The 18,487-nt window shown below is 43.0% G+C and overlaps 1 protein-coding gene across 1 annotated transcript; it reads right to left on the bottom strand.

Moving 5' to 3' along the window:
* Positions 1–9,274: 9,274 nt before the first annotated feature.
* Positions 9,275–13,026, bottom strand: nudt7 (nudix (nucleoside diphosphate linked moiety X)-type motif 7). Its single transcript, XM_071416633.1, has 3 exons — positions 12,332–13,026; positions 10,304–10,462; positions 9,275–9,878 (listed from the first exon to the last, which is right to left on the bottom strand). The coding sequence occupies exons 1-3, from the start codon at positions 12,485–12,487 to the stop codon at positions 9,528–9,530; spliced, it is 666 nt and encodes a 221-aa protein (XP_071272734.1). The 5' UTR covers positions 12,488–13,026; the 3' UTR covers positions 9,275–9,527.
* Positions 13,027–18,487: the final 5,461 nt, after the last annotated feature.

The following is an 18,487-nucleotide window of genomic DNA, read 5'->3' as shown; positions in this document are numbered from 1 at the left end:
TGCGCGAACAGTTGCAAAATTGCTAGTTAGGAAAATTATACTCAGGTTCGGAATACCTGAGGTTTGTCTGCAGACAATGGGACCCATCTCATAGGAGATGTGGTTACCCAAATGGCCAAAATGATGGGTGTTGACCAGAAGTTTGTGTACATCTATCAACCGCGGAGTAACGAGAGTTACTGAGGGCTAATAAGAACATGAAATGCTCCCTTGCCAACCTATGCCATTCCACAGGAATGCTATGGGTAGAGGGATTACCTCTTGTCCTCATGAATATGCGCAGCAGCTTAACAAAGGTATTGGGTGTATACCTTATGAAATGTTAACAAGACGACCAATGAACACCCCAGGGGTGAGACCTATGACTGACCGATAGATAGACACAACTGAGATAGTTTCTTTATGTACTCAAGATGGTCACACTAACTTCTGTTGTACATTTTCTCCACTCTCACACTAGGAAAGCAGCAGAACCAATCCCAGGTGAAGACCCTGACGAGCTACCCATAAACGTTGGAGAACGGGTGAAACTCAGGGTCCAAAAGCGAAAATGGAACCAACCATGATAGATGGGTCTGTTCCAGGTAACCATGATAACACCAACAGCCCTACGGGTAGAGGAGAGGTCCGGCTGGCATAATATCTCCCATAGTGGGAGTCATGGAAGAGCGACTGGAGGGAGGGAGAGCAGGGCCCCGAGAACATCTGAAGGAGGAAAAAGGTCAGAGTCAAAGGACAGGAGCAGAGGGCCCAGACCAAAGGCCAGAAGAACCAACAGAGGGTTCAGCTACAGAACCTGAAGAGTCATCAGATGTCGAGGAAACCATCATACACACACTATGGTTGTGAAACAAGAAAATCGCAACCATGGAAAAACACATGCAGGGTATTTGTTTCTCTCCAAATCTACCCGTTCCCTTTGTGGACGGGGATGTGGAGAATAATAAATGGGTGAAAACAGTGACATACATAGGATTACAGGGGAGGGGGAACACATCTGGCACACAGGTAATGATTTTCCAGAAACCCACCTCCACAGCATTTCTGTAGAAACCCAGGCAGTACCAATTGGAAAGAATGATCTTGGATGTAGATTACCCCATTTTATGAAAAGGAACAAAACTAGGGCTTGACAAAGAAAAAGCAATTATACTATTCTGATGTTGGTCAAAGGGGGAAGGAAGCAGCATGAGAAGTTGTAGTAATGGGTAAATGGATTAATAATTTGACATACTCCATGCAGGTCCTTACTAATTTGATAAAACAGGGTTTTACTCAGTTGTCACTAAATGTGCAGAATTTGAAGGCAGTAGTGACCAGAGACGAAATGGCACATATTGGCTAAAGACAGAGGGGCCTACAGGTCCCTTGGAATAAACAATGAGGATTACTGTGTCATGCTGCTTCCTGAGTCCTCTGACAACATGACAGCTATTATTAATGACCTGGCTAAATTAGGAGGTACTCTGTGAAAAGCTGACAACACCATCTTTAACCAAATTGGACACTGGTTTAATGGTGTATATGGAAACGTGATGGGTAAGGTAATGATGTCCAGGTCTGCCATGATTGTTCCGCTCCTGGTAGGACTACTGTGTTTTGCTTTTGACTTATGTATAATAAAGTGCTTGGCTAGAAAGACTGTTGAACATTTGGGGATTATGGGACACATGTATGTTGGGGTGGTCACAAGAAGGGAGCAAACTTACCTAATGTGGTAGAGGGAAGAAATGAGAGATACTAGAGCTTGTTATGAATATATGGGTCAACTGAGAGAAGAGTATAGTGATAGTTTCTCCTATGATAAAGGGGATTTTAGTGTGTTAGACTTACAGCAACAGGTGACATGTGTAAACCTTTCCAGGATAGAGGAAGGCATGGGGGCACTTTTTGAATCACTCACTTTACCTCCCGGATGGGGGGGATGTTGTTATTTGAGTAGAACAGAAATGTACATGTTAAATAATGCCAGTCACTGATCTTTTCAATGAAACAGGTAAAACCAACTCTGGGGTACTGCAGCGTGCCAAACGATTCATCCCAGACAATCAGGAAGCCTATGGTCATGTCCTACACCCGGGTGAGATTTATGGTATGTCAATCATACCCTCCTGGGGTGTGGCTGTCCTAGGAAAGTGGGTAAACAATTGAACCTATTCTTTCCAGGCCCATATGAATGTAACGATCCAAGGATTTAGCCAACTCTCATTAGATGTCCAAAATCTGAAAGCAGTAGTCAGCCGCCATGAGTTGGCTTTAGATGATCTTTTGGCGAAGGAAGGAGGACACTGTAACATACTAGGTATTATTGATCCTGAAAATTGTGTTATGCTCCTCCCCGACTCCTCTGAGAATATGACTGAAATTATTGATAAGATTGCTGATCTTAGTAAAACTCTCAAAATCTGAAAAATCTGTTTTTGACCAAATTGGTGACTGGTTTAATGCTAAATTTGGAAATGTGATGGGAAAAGTTAGGTTGACTCTGTTTATTCCTATACTAGTGGGAGGTTTGGTGATTTTGGTTACTGTTTATATTTGTAAGAAAATGACTAACTGCTCCTTAACATGCTGGAATGATGGTGTTGGTGGAATCTGATACAAATAGTGCTGAAGGTGATACTGGTGCATTTCTAATTTCTCTTAATCCCATTGTTTATTTAACTCTGTGGTTCTTCCCAGGACACAAGAGGAATGGGAGTATAGCCAGATTCACCCCCAACAGCATTCCAGGAACCCCAGGAGTTGTTTCACCCTTTAGAAGGCCATCCCTGGGATCAAATGGATCCGGGGGATTTGCCTAATCTATTTGATTTCAGAGGAGAATATTATGATTGAAGCTGTGAGACTAATTAGTCTCAAAGGGGGAAATGTCAGGATTCACCTAGGGGGTCATGATTTGGGGCTGTACAAATGTTTGATGTATTAGAATAATTGATTATGCTTATGTTATATTAATAGAAGGGGAGGGGTTATAAGACCCCTCCCTCCTTACATTTATAGGGTCCTAGACTACAGATTAATATATATATTCATTATATAGTTTTAGAATTGTTCCACAGTTGTTTGCTCTTTCTATCTCTTATAATGTGTGACTGAGACAGAACTCTGCAGGGGAGTGTGGGAGATAAGAGACTACTCAGACATTCCACAATAAATCTACTTTGGGGAGGGGACATTTATTGTCTAGCTTTTAGATAAACACTGAAACTCTATGTTTGTATAGCTTTGGATGCAGGGTTTTGGTCTCAGGAGTAAAAAGGTATTGACATAGTCAGTGACATCACTAAGGCGGGACTTCGGTTTAATAAAACAACTTGAGACCTTTTGATTGATGCAGAACTTACTCAGAAACATGCGTGCTATGTTCCTGTTTGTCAACTTCTGTCTGCAATTGCATTAATAAAGATTTTTGAATGATTTAATTAAAGATACTGTCATAATGCTAATTTCCCCAATGAACCAATGATTGACAAAGAAGGAGGTAAGGAACAAACCCTAACAGTAACGACCCCAACACTGAGTAAATCATTGAAAGTAGGGAGAGAAAACGATCAATGTAGTCGAATCGCACTCCACCCCCAGCCCCCAAAAAGAAAAGTAATAAATAGACACTAGTTGCTTACCTTTGTTCTGTAGAGACGGTATCCTCTCTGAAGTTGATTGGCTGTCCCATGGACCCATCACTCTTCATAGACACACAGCCGGGCACAGGTGAGTTTGGTCTCTCCTGACAAACCCTGTAAAAATGCACATTGCCATTTTCAAATGATTTGGAATATAACAGCCTATTGTACCAGTCTGTTTGAGTTATCATTACACTCCTTGCGACGCCAAATGTTTGGCATGACATGGAATGTTAGCAAAACAGGTTTTGGATTTCAGGCTACCGTTATACAATATCATAGAAATATTTTATCTAGATCATAAATAAAGAGGGAAGACAAGGGTAAAATGTTGTTTAAGCCACATCAACCAAATCCCTTTAAAAAAGTGAAAGAACAGGAAATACAAAGAAAAAGTGACTACTAGTTAGCACCTTTGAACAGTTGAGAGGGCAGCCTCTCTCACGTTGATTGGGTGTCCCATTGACCCATCACTCTTCATAGATACACAGCCAGGTACAGGAGACCCTGGTCTCTCCTGACATAGTGGGCTGCTGAACACAATGTGGACAGACATTGAATCCCTAGCCATTTCTTCTTACAATGAATAGTGTAATGTGTTTTTGTAATATTGGTAATTAAGTTAACATTATTTATGGGTATTCCTCCTTCACACAAAAACACATACAGAGGGAAAGAGAGGGGGGAGAACACAATATCTCTCCTCTTACCTCCTAGCATCTGTTTGAATGTTAGGTTCAGGGAGACTCATTTCAGAGTCAGTGGCCCCCTCCTCAGGGGCAGACCAGGGGAATCCAGGATTAGAACTTGACCCAGTGAAGCAGAGCTGAGAACACACAAACACCATATACTGTACTGACGCTGACACACCCTAATACTTTGGTGAAACAAACAACCAGTGGTGGAAAAAGTACTCATTTGTCATACTTAAGTAAAAGTAATGATTCCTTAATAGAAAATGAATCAAGTAAAAAAGTTAACCAGTAAAATATTACTTGAGTAAAAGTATTTGGTTTTAAATATACTTAAGTATCAAAAGTAAATGTAATTGCTGAAATATACTTAAGTATCAAAAGTACAAGTATAAATCATTTAAAATTCCTTATATTAAACAAACCAGATGGCACAATTGTCTTGTTATTTAAATTTACAGATAGCCAGGGGTACACCAACACTCAGACATAATTTAGAAACAATCATTTGTGTTTAGTTAGTCCGCCAGATCAGAGGCAGTAGGGATGACCATGGATGTTATCGTGATAAGTGCTTGAATTTGACAATTTTCCTGTCCTGCTAAGCATTCAAAATGTAACAAGTACTTTTGGGTGTCAGCTAAATGTATGGAGTAAAAAGTACATTATTTTCTTTAGGAATGTAGTGAAGTAAAATTAGTCAAAAATATAAATAAATAGAAATACCCCAAAAAAACGACTTAAGTAGTACTTTAAGTAAAACTACGTTAAGTACTTTACACCACTGCAAACATAAAATGACACAGCCTGGATGAAACACACACCAAAGCAATTCATCAAATTAGTTTAGCAGTAATGCAAAACTTTATTTTAATGAAATGCACATAATTAAGTGTCACACATAAACCAAGAGATACCATATAAAAAATAAAAACATCACTACAGCTGTGATGGAAACAGGACGTTTCGGTACAATTTTATAAATGCCTACAGATAATTTGCACCGTAGGTAAAATGTATTATTGGAGAAATGGCGGTGGAAACGCATCACTGCGCAAATAATTATATAATAGGCTAAACAGTCAACTTGGGAGTCACGCGATGATATGGTGTAGTTCTCCCACTACGACTCCGGAAAGCAGGCAGTTAAATCAAAAGAAAAGCTTTTCATGTTTTTTATGCGGGTGACCACGCTGGAATTAATGCACAGGAGTGAACGAGAGACAACGGATGAGCCTTGAGCGTCAACATCATAGCGCATCAAATTAGAATTTAAGTCAATTTGTCTCGCGTCTATGTAGAGAAATTCTGGGAAAATAAGCAGATCAATTTCGTGGGTTGTTTGTAGATAATGAATTAGAGGAATTGTTATGATCGTCCTTATGCTAAGTAGACTAAAGGTATAAGCTGTGTTCGAATAACCATACTAACCTACTGTATACTACAAGTTCATTTTAGTATACTGTAACGAAAAGTATCGTTGCAGTTGAGCGTACTAGAGCTTCGCCTGTCTACCGGAAGTTGCTTGTTAGCATAACAAATGACTAGCTACACATTTTACGATTTCGGGTGTGTTAGTAAATTCAATCTGGAGTGCCAGAGCGTTGACAGATTGAATTTACAAACGGCCGATGAGTAGGGTTGATCCGAGCGTTCAATGGCAGTAAAGCACCCAAGCTAACGGTGGCTAGCTACTTCCAGACACAAACGAGAGAACACCTCTCTGACTATTTTACTCACCGCAACAATTTAATTACGCTTTTTTTGCCAACGTTTACTGACACCGTCCATGTTCAATGGGTGTTGAGCGTTGATAAATTCATCAGTTATTCTGCGTAAGAGTGCTCTGAAATCGGAGTAACGTTAGATAACCAGAATAAACAATGTCAATTGAAACGCACAACAACTAAACCACTTAGTTGAATGATGTGAATAATCAAGTCAATAAACGTTGGGTAGTTAGTTATTATACTGCCTGGCAAGTTCGATATATTAATTAGTAGCCAACTAACATTAGGTAACATATTACCGGTACATACTGCTGTAATGCTATATGCGGTTCGTAAGGATAGCGTAGCAAAAAAATTGTCAGCCAACATAACATGTAAAGTAACTTATTTGAAAAGTATTTAAGTCAGTTAATAACAAATTCTTATTTATACAATGACACCTACCGAGAAACAGTGGGTTAACTGCCTTGTTTAGGGGCAGAACGACAGATTTTTTCCCTTGTCAGCTCGGGGATTCGATCCAGCAACCTTTAGATTACTGGCCCAATGCTCTAACCACTAGGCTACCTGCCGCCCCTCATTAGTTTATTACATTGCTCAACATTTTCTTAACATTTGTCATAATTAGTTAAATCGGACTTCGGCTTCTTCTTCGATTAGGTCTAATAGCGGTTGGCATCCAATAAATGTTGCATTACCGACCGCCACCTTCTAGACTGGAGTACAACTCCCTTACACTTTGCTTGAAAACAAACAAAAAAACAAACATCTAACACAGCGCACAAAAAATAAATGTATAAAATAACACCACACTACTCCACTATTTAAATCAATTTAGTCCTACCTCAGGCCAACAACCTGAAAGGATGGGACACCATCACTTAACACACCCTGTAACTCTTCTGATGTCAAGTCTAACAACAAAAATACCTCTGCAGCTGCTACCACAACCTCAATTTTCTGCGACTTACGTTCCATCTCTGCAGTACAGTTGATAACCATTCCTAAATATTAAATCTCACTGAAACATCACTTGTTGGCCTATCCCTCTGTACTGGTACAGATCTTCTACTCACGCCACTCCTCTCAGGATCCCTCCCCCTTGACCCATTTTCCTCTACTTTCTTCACTGCCTCAACATATGACAACTTCTGCACTACTCGAACCCTGGAAACCTCAACATGCCTCGGACCTCGGCTGCATATTTTCCGAATTTTCTGTAGAATTGCATTATGGGCCCTAAAAATCACGAAAATAGGGTCCACTGCATGTATATTTTGTGTTTTGGCCAATTTAGTACTACATCCGGGAACTTTTGGCATACTAACAATATCCATACTATGACCAATAAGCATACTATATACTCAATTCACGTCACAATTAGTTCGTTAGTATGAGTATTCGGACGCAGATAAAATGTATTGGGCTGTAAGCTAAGGTTTATCAGTTAAATATGCTACATATTTTTAAACCATTGTAGCCTACCTGTGTTGATGTCGATCGTAGGCAGACAGGCTACGGCTGGGAAACTCGAAGAACTCCGATTTCAAGAGAGAATACTGTTATGTAGACGAACAAGACTAGCGAAATTCTTTATAAACTTCTCAGGTGTGCTAGCTACAACTATCCTCAGTTCACGAGTTAGAACATATGACAAATACATATATGACAAATACATTGAAAAATATTTAAATAATTCACAAGGGCTACATAGCGAACATAAATACAATTGTTTTATGGATTTGCATGACAAATCAGTTGCCATACACTACCGCAGTTTAGTGAATTGACGCTCTTTACACATTCAATTTTAGATTTTTATTCGGTACATGAAAACTTAAGCGAAAAATTACATTTTGTGTGCACTGTCATCACGCCCTGATTTTTATCCACGACAAATCATTACGGTGGAAACACCTGCAACAAGTAAGTTTGGTAGGATTTTTGAATATTCATATGAAATCTGTAGCCAATTGGATGGAAACCTAGCTATAGAGGCACTTTATAGAGATAGATATGTTATTCTATTTCAGTAACCTTCGGTTTCGTTGTCATTACAGCTGGTGAGTTGTAGTAGCTGCTATCTAACATCATGAATTACATTGACAATAGCCCTTCTGTCTGTGTTATAAACATAATCACAATCCACTTACTTTAATCAGTCCACTCAAATGTTTTGATCATGTTCATTTCCTCAAAATGGATCCTAGCATAGTTAAATAAGATCCTGACTCTGTAGGAGGTAGAGCTGAAGTCAGAGCTGGGATTGGATATCTAGCTATGAAGGTGTGATCATGTAGGTCATGTGCAATTTTAGAGGAATTATTGTAGATATCGTTTCAGGGAATTTAAAACTATATTCACTGAACTCATATTGCATATACAGCAGTGTATTATTTCTACATTGGTCTGCTTCAGTTGAATCCAGTTGAAGCTCCTGTCTTGCCTGTCCTCTGCTTTATGTTAGTGTAACAGTATAACTTTAGACCGTCCCCTCGCCCCGACACGGGCGCGAACCAGGGACCCTCTGCACACATCAACAACTGACACCCACGAAGCGTCGTTACCCATCGCTCCACAAAAGCCGCGGCCATTGCAGAGCAAGGGGAAACCCTACTTCAGGTCTCAGAGCAAGTGACGTAACCGATTGAAATGCTATTAGCGCGTACCCGCTAACTAGCTAGCCATTTCACATCCGTTACATTAGAACCAATGATGAAAATAAACCCTGGATTGCTGATGCTATGTATTGGCCATCGAGAGTTCTACAATATTTCAATAAAAAATGTTGAGGACAAAATTAAGTATTGTTGAAGTAGGGACAGTAACATTAGTAACCTTAAAAAAAAGATACTATAGGAAAATGTTTTAATATGTTTTATTTTTGGCTCAAATATAATTTAAAGGTATGCATTAATGTGTCTATAATATAATACCTGTGGCAAAAACGAGACAATAAATGCATTTCTATAGCTTCAGAAATGTGCCAAGATGGAGGCATGGTGGCTTCAACACAGCGCCCCCTATCAGTCATCTAGTCCAATATGATTCATTACGATCTGAGAGGCTAAACTGATTATATATCAGCACTCCTACGCTGAGATTCTTTGTGAATACATGCCCTGGTCCAGGTATCAACTCAGTCTTGTCCTTCCACATAGCTCTAAACAGCCCACTGCCCACTCTCCTCTCACACATGTTACATTTATGAACTCAACTGGATGCATTTACCTATTCAAACTTTAATAGTATACTTTTTTATTTTTTTATTGTCACCAATATACAATATTCACAAATTACATTCAAAGTTTAAAAAAAAATCAATTTTCGTAAAGAATATAGGTATTGCACATGATTCCACGTTTACAGTTGGCAGAACAATTACATTTACAACATTTTATGGAAAAATATGTTCTCACCATCATTGCATTGCATTATATAATTATCTGGTTAAAATATTTAAAAAACATTGATATATGTCATAGTTTACTGATCCTCTTGTTCAGATTGTGTTGGAAGAAAGATACCGGGTCATCAGAATCAAAACCAGTCTCAAACTCAGGCTTTTTTCTGAGGGCTAGGACAGAGACCAGTATAGCCAAAATGGCAGTCAGACCCCATATCTGATAGTGGCTGCCTGATTCAGGGTCCGGAAACTGGAAACTGTGGAGCAAGCCAGCAATTCCAGTCGCACTGTAGGATGAGTGGTCTATCTCTCTAGTGAAGAACTCCAGAGGGACAGTGAACACAGCGCTGACCTCGGCTGGGTTTGGGCGAGGAGAGAATGAGGCCTCAATGAACCCCACCACTGGAGTCACCAACAGACCACTCTACAGAGCGAGAGGAGGGAGAGAGAAGAGGGGCAAGGGGAATGAAGGGGAGAAGAGAAAAGATGTGGAAGAGAGAGGGGAGAGGAGAAAGTATGAATATCTCTGACTAGAAGTATGACCTGTAATCTATTGGCAATATCTAATTCCAAAATATACTGTACTATACCGAGCAGGGTTCTCCCAACTTCGGTCATGGAGTTACTTGGAGTGCAGGATTTTTATCCAACCCGATTCAATAAAACACCTGATTCAGCTAATTATGGTCCAATTATGCCATCAGCAGTTTTTAAAATATTTTTTATAGTTCTCCAGGACCAGAATCCTGTTGAATCCTGTTACACCATGATAGTGGGGGTGTTGAGAAATCATCAGCTTTGAAACATTTTATCTTTGTTCATGTAAAAGCAACCTCTCCCCATGTGTACCTTGTTCATAATGGGGAAGAGTGTGCAGACCACATCCACCTGGTCAGGAGGAAGGCCTATCTCCTCCTCTGCCTCTCTCAGAGCCGTGTCCACATCGTCCCTGTCCCTCGGGTCCCTCTTACCACCTGGGAAACACACCTCACCTGCGTTGGTCCTCAGCTGCAGCACAGAGAGAGAGAGACAAAGAGTGAGTTCTACAGCATTCCATTTTGTTTTCTTGTGTAAAGGACATCACGTAGGCAACAACACATCCGCAATGCTGACCCTCAACACGGGAGCACTTCAGGGGTGCGTGCTTAGTCACCTTCTGTACTTCTTGTTCACGCACGACTCCAACACCCTCATTAAGTTTGCAGACGACACAATGGTGGTAGGACTGGTCAATGACAACGATGAGACAACCTATAGGGAGGAGGTGATCGTGGGCTACAGGAAACGGAGAGGCGAGCCCTCCATTCACGTCGAGGGGGCTGTAGTGGAGTGGGTCGAAAGCTTCAATCTCCTCGGTGTCCACATCACTAAGGAACTATCATGGTCCACACATGCCAACAAAGTTGTGAAGAGGGCACGACAATGCCTCTACCACCTCAGGGGGCAGAAAATATTTCCCAAAAAAGTTCTACAGCTGCACCATTGAGAGCATCTTGACTGGCTGCATCACCGCTTGGTATGGCAACTGCTTGGCATCTGACCGCAAGGCGCTACAGAGGGTAGTGTGTACGGCCATGGACAACACTGGGGCCGAGCTCCCTGCCATCCAGGACCTCTATATCAGGCAGTGTCAGAGGAAGGCCCTAAAATGTTTCTAACTTCTGCCACCTAAGTCATAGACGGTTCTCTCTGCTACCCTGAACAGCTTCTACCCCAAGCCATAAGACTGCTAAATAGTTTGTCCAGGTAGCTATTTGGTTAACAATTTTTTTTGACTCATCACATGCTGCTGCTACTGTTTATTATCTGACACTTTATACCTAGTTATATGTACATATCTACCTCAATTACCTTGTCCCCCTGCACATCGACTCGGTACTGGTACCCTGTGTATTGCCAAGTTATCGTTACTCATTGTGTATTTATTATTACCTGTTTTACTTTTCTATTTTCATTTCTCTGCAAGGCTGGGAAAGGCCGTAAGTAAGCATTTCACTGCCAGTCTACACCTGTTTACGAAACGTGGCAAATAACAAATATGGCAAATAACGTGGCAAATAACATTTGATGTGATTCTTACCAGTCCGCACCACATGAAAAACTAGCTATTCGCTAGTGCAAATGGGGACACTTCAAACTGAGTTGATGGGCATTGAGTAATTTCGTTGAGCCGGCTAATTTGTCTCGAAAAACAAATCTTCATTAAAAATGCTTAAAAATAAACCTAGAACCATGAAAATGTTGCTAATCTCTAATGTAAAGCCCAAAAGGTTGGCTACCATTGTGTCAGATCTTGAAATGCACGTTCAAATAAAAACATTTACCTGGCCAAATTATTTGGATGGCCTGCACTGAAGAAAAGAAATCAGCGTGGACTAGATTGACACTCTCTTCCCACTATTTATTGTTTCTGCTGGAAGGATTCACTCTTTAGAGTATTATTTTGTAATTTAGCAGGAGAAAAACGTTGTTATGATCTCAAAAAGCAGTACCAGCAGTGTGCTTATCAGGGAGCCAAATGAACGGCTCTCTCATCGATGCGATTCGTTCACCAAAAAGATCCGTTCAAAAAGAGCGACTCATCACAACTGAGTCAATTTCACACATCCCAATGTGCTATATTTGCACACCGTGCAGTGCACATGCACACTCACGCATGCACATGCACAAATATCAAAGGCTATGTTTATAAATACAGTGGACAATTTCACACATTTGGATGCAACACTGTCATGCTTTACTTTTGTATTAATGGTTTCAATGTTCCTAACACAATTTTGTATGTTCAATGGCAAAACTGTAGGCCTAAGAATCGATGACATAATAGTTAAGGTAAACTAGTTAAACTAAGGAGTAAGGGAGAGCCATATTACTGACCTCTTGGGAGCGTAGAGTCATCAGCATGTGGACCTCTCCGTCCCTCACAAACAGCGGTATCAACACCGAGGCTTTGGGCAGGACCGGCAAGTACGAGAATCTGCTCCCGACTTCATATTGCTTCAATATGGCAGCTGTCTTTTCTTTTAGGTCCATCCTGAAGGTCAACAATGTAGCCAAACAGAGGCAAAGACCTCACAGTGAAACATACCAGCAGCCTACCTTGCTTTTGTTATAAAATATAGCTCGAGTTTGTTATTGCTGTACAGGAGAAAAGCTTCAGAATGCTGCTGCCGACCTGTCACTACTATCCCAATATTAAATATTTTCTTCGGACAGGCACCTGCTGTGCAAAAAAAAATCGTTGCTACAATGCTTCCACTTGACATTAGCTTTGTGTTAGTGCTTGCATGCGGATTGCGGAAGCGAGTCCCTTCAGCTTAAAGAAAATGTAGGGCAACTCCATCTAGTGGGGAACCAGAGACCAACATCTTGGAAAATGATAACGCTCTATGTTTTGCACGGACATGTTGAACAGTTTTGCCTCAAATTAACACCTAAAATAACTGCCATGAAATTAATAATCTACCAACCCATTTTCAAGTCATTCCATAATTCAAAAAGGCACTCGCACAGCTGAGCTATCATGTTGCAGGTGAATGGTAACAATGAGATAACATAAGAAAAAAGAAACCTGCGCATTTACCTTGCTAGAGGCACGTTTTTTATTGAAGTTCATGCGCCGCGAGAAGTCGTTTGGGGAGGGGGTGCTGCGATCTGGCAAAAAAAGTACCTGTGCTGAAGATGTCTATTTTGATCCTCTAATACAGGACGAGTAAAGGCCCAGTGCACTACTTTTGTGATTTTCTTTAAAAACTAAATGTATTTGCGTGTTCACCAGCATTTATAACTTGAGTCTGATACAGTTCCTTGCAAAAGTATTCACCACCTTGGAATCTTTCCTATTTTGTTGCATTACAACCTGTAATTTAAATGGATTTTTATTTGGATTTCATGTAATGGACATACACAAAATAGTCCAAATTGGTGAAGTGAAATGAAAAAAAAGAACTTGTGGTGGTGCAAATGTATTCACCCCCTTTGCTATGAAGCCCCTAAATAAGATCTGGTTCAACCAATTACCTTCAGAAGTCACATAATTAGTTAAATAAAGTCCACCTGTGTGCAATCTAAGTGTCACATAATCTCAGTATATATATACACCTGTTCTGAAAGGCCCCAGAGTCTGCAACACCACTAAGCAAGGAGCTCTCCAAACAGATCAGGGTTGGGTTATAAAAAATATCAGAAACTTTGAACATCCCACGGAGCACCTTTAAATCCATTATTTAAAAATGGAAAGAATATGGCACCACAACAAACCTGCCAAGAGAGGGCTGCCCACCAAAACTCACAGACCAGGCAAGGAGGGCATTAATCAGAGAGGCAACAAAGAGACCGAAGATAATCCTGAAGGAGCTGCAAAGATCCACAGCGGAGGTTGGAGTATCTGTCCATAGGACCACTTTAAGCTGTACACTCCACAGAGCTGGGCTTTTTATTTATTTATTTTACCTTTATTTAACTAGATAAGTCAGTTAAGAACAATTTCTTATTTTCAGTGACGGCCTAGGAACAGTGGGTTAACTGCCTTGTTCAGGGGCAGAACGACAGATTTTGTCAGCACGGAGATTTGATCTTGCAACCTTTTTGTTACTAGTCCAACGCTCTAACCACTAGGCTACCTGCCGCCCCACTTCATGGGAGTGGCCAGAAAAAAGCCATTGCTTAAAGAAAAAATATGGAAACACATTTGGTGTTCACCAAAAGGCATGTGGGAGACTCCCCAAACATATGGAAGAAGGTACTCTGGTCAGATGAGACTGAAATTGAGCTTTTTGGCCATCAAGGAAAGTGCTATGACTGGCGCAAACCCAACACCTCTCATCACCCCAAGAACACCATGGTGGTGGCAGCATCATGCTGTGGGGATGTTTTTCATCAGCAGGGACTGGGAAACTGGTCAGAATTGACGTAATGATGGATGGTGCTAAATACAGGGAAATTCTTAAGGGAAACCTGTTTCAGTCTTCCAGAGATTTGAGACTGGGACAGAGGTTCACCTTCAAGCAGGACAATTACTTCCGGGTTGGAGCGAGTAGTCGCATTTCGCTTCGCTCCACAGGTAGTATTACATTTCATTTCATTACAGTACAACGGTTTGATTTGTTTGATCTTAGCAATTTCTTCTTAGCTAGCTACATAGCCGTCTTTGTATCAAAGATAATTGTGTAGTTTAGAGTAATTATCGAGGTTAGCTAGCCAGCTATTTTCGTCCTAACGTAGTCAACACTGCTAGCTGCTAGCCAGCTAGCTAACTTCTACCGAATAGCAGCACTGTAGGAACTATTACATTACAACGGAACGACTTGATTAGTGTAGTGTTAGCTAGCTACATAGTTGTCTTTGTGTCCAAGATAATTGTGTAGTTTAGAGTAATTATCGAGGTTACCTAGCCAGTTATCGAGGTTACCTAGCCAGCTACACTTTCAAACAAAGTCAACAACAACGCAGCCACTGCTAGCTAGCCTACTTCACCATCTAGCAGTACTGTATCATTTTAGTCAATAAGATTTCTTGCAACGTAAGCTTAACTTTCTGAACATTCGAGACGTGTAGTCCACTTGTCATTCCAATCTCCTTTGCATTAGCGTAGCCTCTTCTGTAGCCTGTCAACTATGTGTCTGTCTATCCCTCTTCTCTCCTCTCTGCACAGACCATACAAACGCTTCACACCGTGTGGCCGCTGCCACTCTAACCTGGTGGTCCCAGCGCGCACGACCCACGTGGAGTTCCAGGTCTCCGGCAGCCTCTGGAACTGCCGATCTGCGGCCAACAAGGCAGAGTTCATCTCAGCCTATGCTTCCCTCCAGTCCCTCGACTTCTTGGCACTGACGGAAACATGGATTACCACAGATAACACTGCTACTCCTACTGCTCTCTCCTCGTCTGCCCACGTGTTCTCGCACCCCGAGAGCTTCTGGTCAGCGGGGTGGTGGCACTGGGATCCTCATCTCTCCCAAGTGGACATTCTCTCTTTCTCCCCTGACCCATCTGTCTATCGCCTCCTTTGAATTCCATGCTGTCACAGTTACCAGCCCTTTCAAGCTTAACATCCTTATCATTTATCGCCCTCCAGGTTCCCTTGGAGAGTTCATCAATGAGCTTGACGCCTTGATAAGTTCCTTTCCTGAGGATGGCTCACCTCTCACAGTTCTGGGTGACTTTAACCTCCCCACGTCTACCTTTGACTCATTCCTCTCTGCCTCCTTCTTTCCACTCCTCTCCTCTTTTGACCTCACCCTCCCCCCCTACTCACAAGGCAGGAAATACGCTTGACCTCATCTTTACTAGATGCTGTTCTTCCACTAATCTCATTGCAACTCCCCTCCATGTCTCCGACCACTACCTTGTATCCTTTTCCCTCTCGCTCTCATCCAACACTTCCCACACTGCCCCAACTCGGATGGTATCGCGCCGTCCCAACCTTCGCTCTCTCTCCCCCGCTATTCTCTCCTCTTCCATCCTATCATCTCTTCCCTCTGCTCAAACCTTCTCCAACCTATCTCCTGATTCTGCCTCCTCAACCCTCCTCTCCTCCCTTTCTGCATCCTTTGACTCTCTATGTCCCCTATCCTCCAGGCCGGCTCGGTCCTCCCCTCCTGCTCCGTGGCTCGACGACTCATTGCGAGCTCACAGAACCGGGCTCCGGGCAGCCGAGCGGAAATGGAGGAAAACTCGCCTCCCTGCGGACCTGGCATCCTTTCACTCCCTCCTCTCTACATTCTCCTCTTCTGTCTCTGCTGCTAAAGCCACTTTCTACCACTCTAAATTCCAAGCATCTGCCTCTAACCCTAGGAAGCTCTTTGCCACCTTCTCCTCCCTCCTGAATCCCCCCCCCCCTCCTCCCTCTCTGCGGATGACTTCGTCAACCATTTTGAAAAGGTCGACGACATCCGATCCTCGTTTGCTAAGTCAAACGACACCGCTGGTTCTGCTCACACTGCCCTACCCTGTGCTTTGACCTGTGCTCTCCAGATGAAATCTCGCGTCTTGTGACGGCCGGCCGCCCAACAACCTGCCCGCTTGACCCTATCCCCTCCTCTCTTCTCCAGACCATCTCCGGAGACCTTCTCCCTTACCTCGCTCATCAACTCATCCTTGACCGCTGGCTACGTCCCTTCCGTCTTCAAGAGAGCGAGAGTTGCACCCCTTCTGAAAACCTACACTCGATCCCTCCGATGTCAACAACTACAGACCAGTATCCCTTTCTTTTCTCTCAAACTCTTGAACGTACCATCCTTGGCCAGCTCTCCTGCTATCTCTCTCAGAATGACCTTCTTGATCCAAATCAGTCAGGTTTCAAGACTAGTCATTCAACTGAGACTGCTCTTCTCTGTGTCACGGAGGCGCTCCGCACTGCTAAAGCTAACTCTCTCTCCTCTGCTCATCCTTCTAGACCTATCGGCTGCCTTTGATACTGTGAACCATCAGATCCTCCTCTCCACCCTCTCCGAGTTGGGCATCTCCGGCGCGGCCCACGCTTGGATTGCGTCCTACCTGACAGGTCGCTCCTACCAGGTGGCGTGGCGAGAATCTGTCTCCGCACTTTCCCCACTGTCTCCGTCTTTCCCCTCTGTCTCCGCACTTTCCGCACTTTCCCCCTTCTGATAACCAGGTGGCGAATCGCATCTCTGCATGTCTGGCAGACATATCAGTGTGGATGACGGATCACCACCTCAAGCTGAACCTCGGCAAGACGGAGCTGCTCTTCCTCCCGGGGAAGGACTGCCCGTTCCATGATCTCGCCATCACGGTTGACAACTCCATTGTGTCCTCCTCCCAGAGTGCTAAGAACCTTGGCGTGATCCTGGACAACACCCTGTCGTTCTCAACTAACATCAAGGCGGTGACCCGTTCCTGTAGGTTCATGCTCTACAACATTCGCAGAGTACGACCCTGCCTCACACAGGAAGCGGCGCGGGTCCTTATCCAGGCACTTGTCATCTCCCGTCTGGATTACTGCAACTCGCTGTTGGCTGGGCTCCCTGCCTGTGCCATTAAACCCCTACAACTCATCCAGAACGCCGCAGCCCGTCTGGTGTTCAACCTTCCCAAGTTCTCTCACGTCACCCCGCTCCTCCGCTCTCTCCACTGGCTTCCAGTTGAAGCTCGCATCCGCTACAAGACCATGGTGCTTGCCTACGGAGCTGTGAGGGGAACGGCACCTCCGTACCTTCAGGCTCTGATCAGGCCCTACACCCAAACAAGGGCACTGCGTTCATCCACCTCTGGCCTGCTCGCCTCCCTACCTCTGAGGAAGTACAGTTCCCGCTCAGCCCAGTCAAAACTGTTCGCTGCTCTGGCACCCCAATGGTGGAACAAACTCCCTCACGACACCAGGTCAGCGGAGTCAATCACCACCTTCCGGAGACACCTGAAACCCCACCTCTTTAAGGAATACCTAGGATAGGATAAAGTAATCCTTCTACCCCCCCCCCCCCCTTAAGAGTTAGATGCACTATTGTAAAGTGGTTGTTCCACTGGATATCATAAGGTGAATGCACCAATTTGTAAGTCGCTCTGGATAAGAGCGTCTGCTAAATGACTTAAATGTAAATGTAATGGCCCTAAGCATACTGCTAAAGCAACACTTGAGTGGTTTAAGGGAAAACATTTAGATGTCTTGGAATGGCCTAGTCAAAGCCCAGACAATCCAATTGAGAATCTGTGGTATGACAAAGGCTGCTGTACACCAGCGGAACCCATCCAACTTGAAGGAGCTGGAGCAGTTTTGCCTTGAATGGGCAAAAATCCCAGTGGCTAGATGTGCCAAGCTTATAGAGACATACCCCAAGAGACTTGCAGCTGTAATTGCTGCAAAAGGTGGCTCTACAAAGTATTGACTTTGGGGGAGTGAATAGTTATGCACGCTCAAGTTGTTTTTTTGTCTGTTTCACAAATATTTTGCATCTCCAAAGTGGTTGTGTAAATCTCATGATACAAACACCCATTCGCTTGCGGCAACAAAATAAGAAAAATGCCAGGAGGGTGAATACTTTCGCAAGCGAATGTAGTTCTGTACAAAACAGTTAA

This window comes from Salvelinus alpinus, chromosome 9 (assembly GCF_045679555.1).
Source record: "Salvelinus alpinus chromosome 9, SLU_Salpinus.1, whole genome shotgun sequence".
NCBI lineage: Eukaryota > Metazoa > Chordata > Actinopteri > Salmoniformes > Salmonidae > Salvelinus > Salvelinus alpinus.
The sequence above is the reverse complement of the archived record's forward strand: the minus strand, read 5'-3'. Positions and strand labels throughout refer to the sequence as shown.

Excerpts from the sequence above, each read along its gene's own strand:
- nudt7 (XM_071416633.1), bottom strand. The coding sequence starts at position 12,487 with ATGGACCTAAAAGAAAAGACAGCTGCCATATTGAAGCAATATGAAGTC. Across the intron at positions 10,463-12,331 it reads TGACTCTACGCTCCCAAGAG|CTGAGGACCAACGCAGGTGA; the intron begins GTCAGTAATATG and ends TCTGTGCTGCAG. Across the intron at positions 9,879-10,303 it reads TCTTCCCCATTATGAACAAG|AGTGGTCTGTTGGTGACTCC; the intron begins GTACACATGGGG and ends CTCGCTCTGTAG.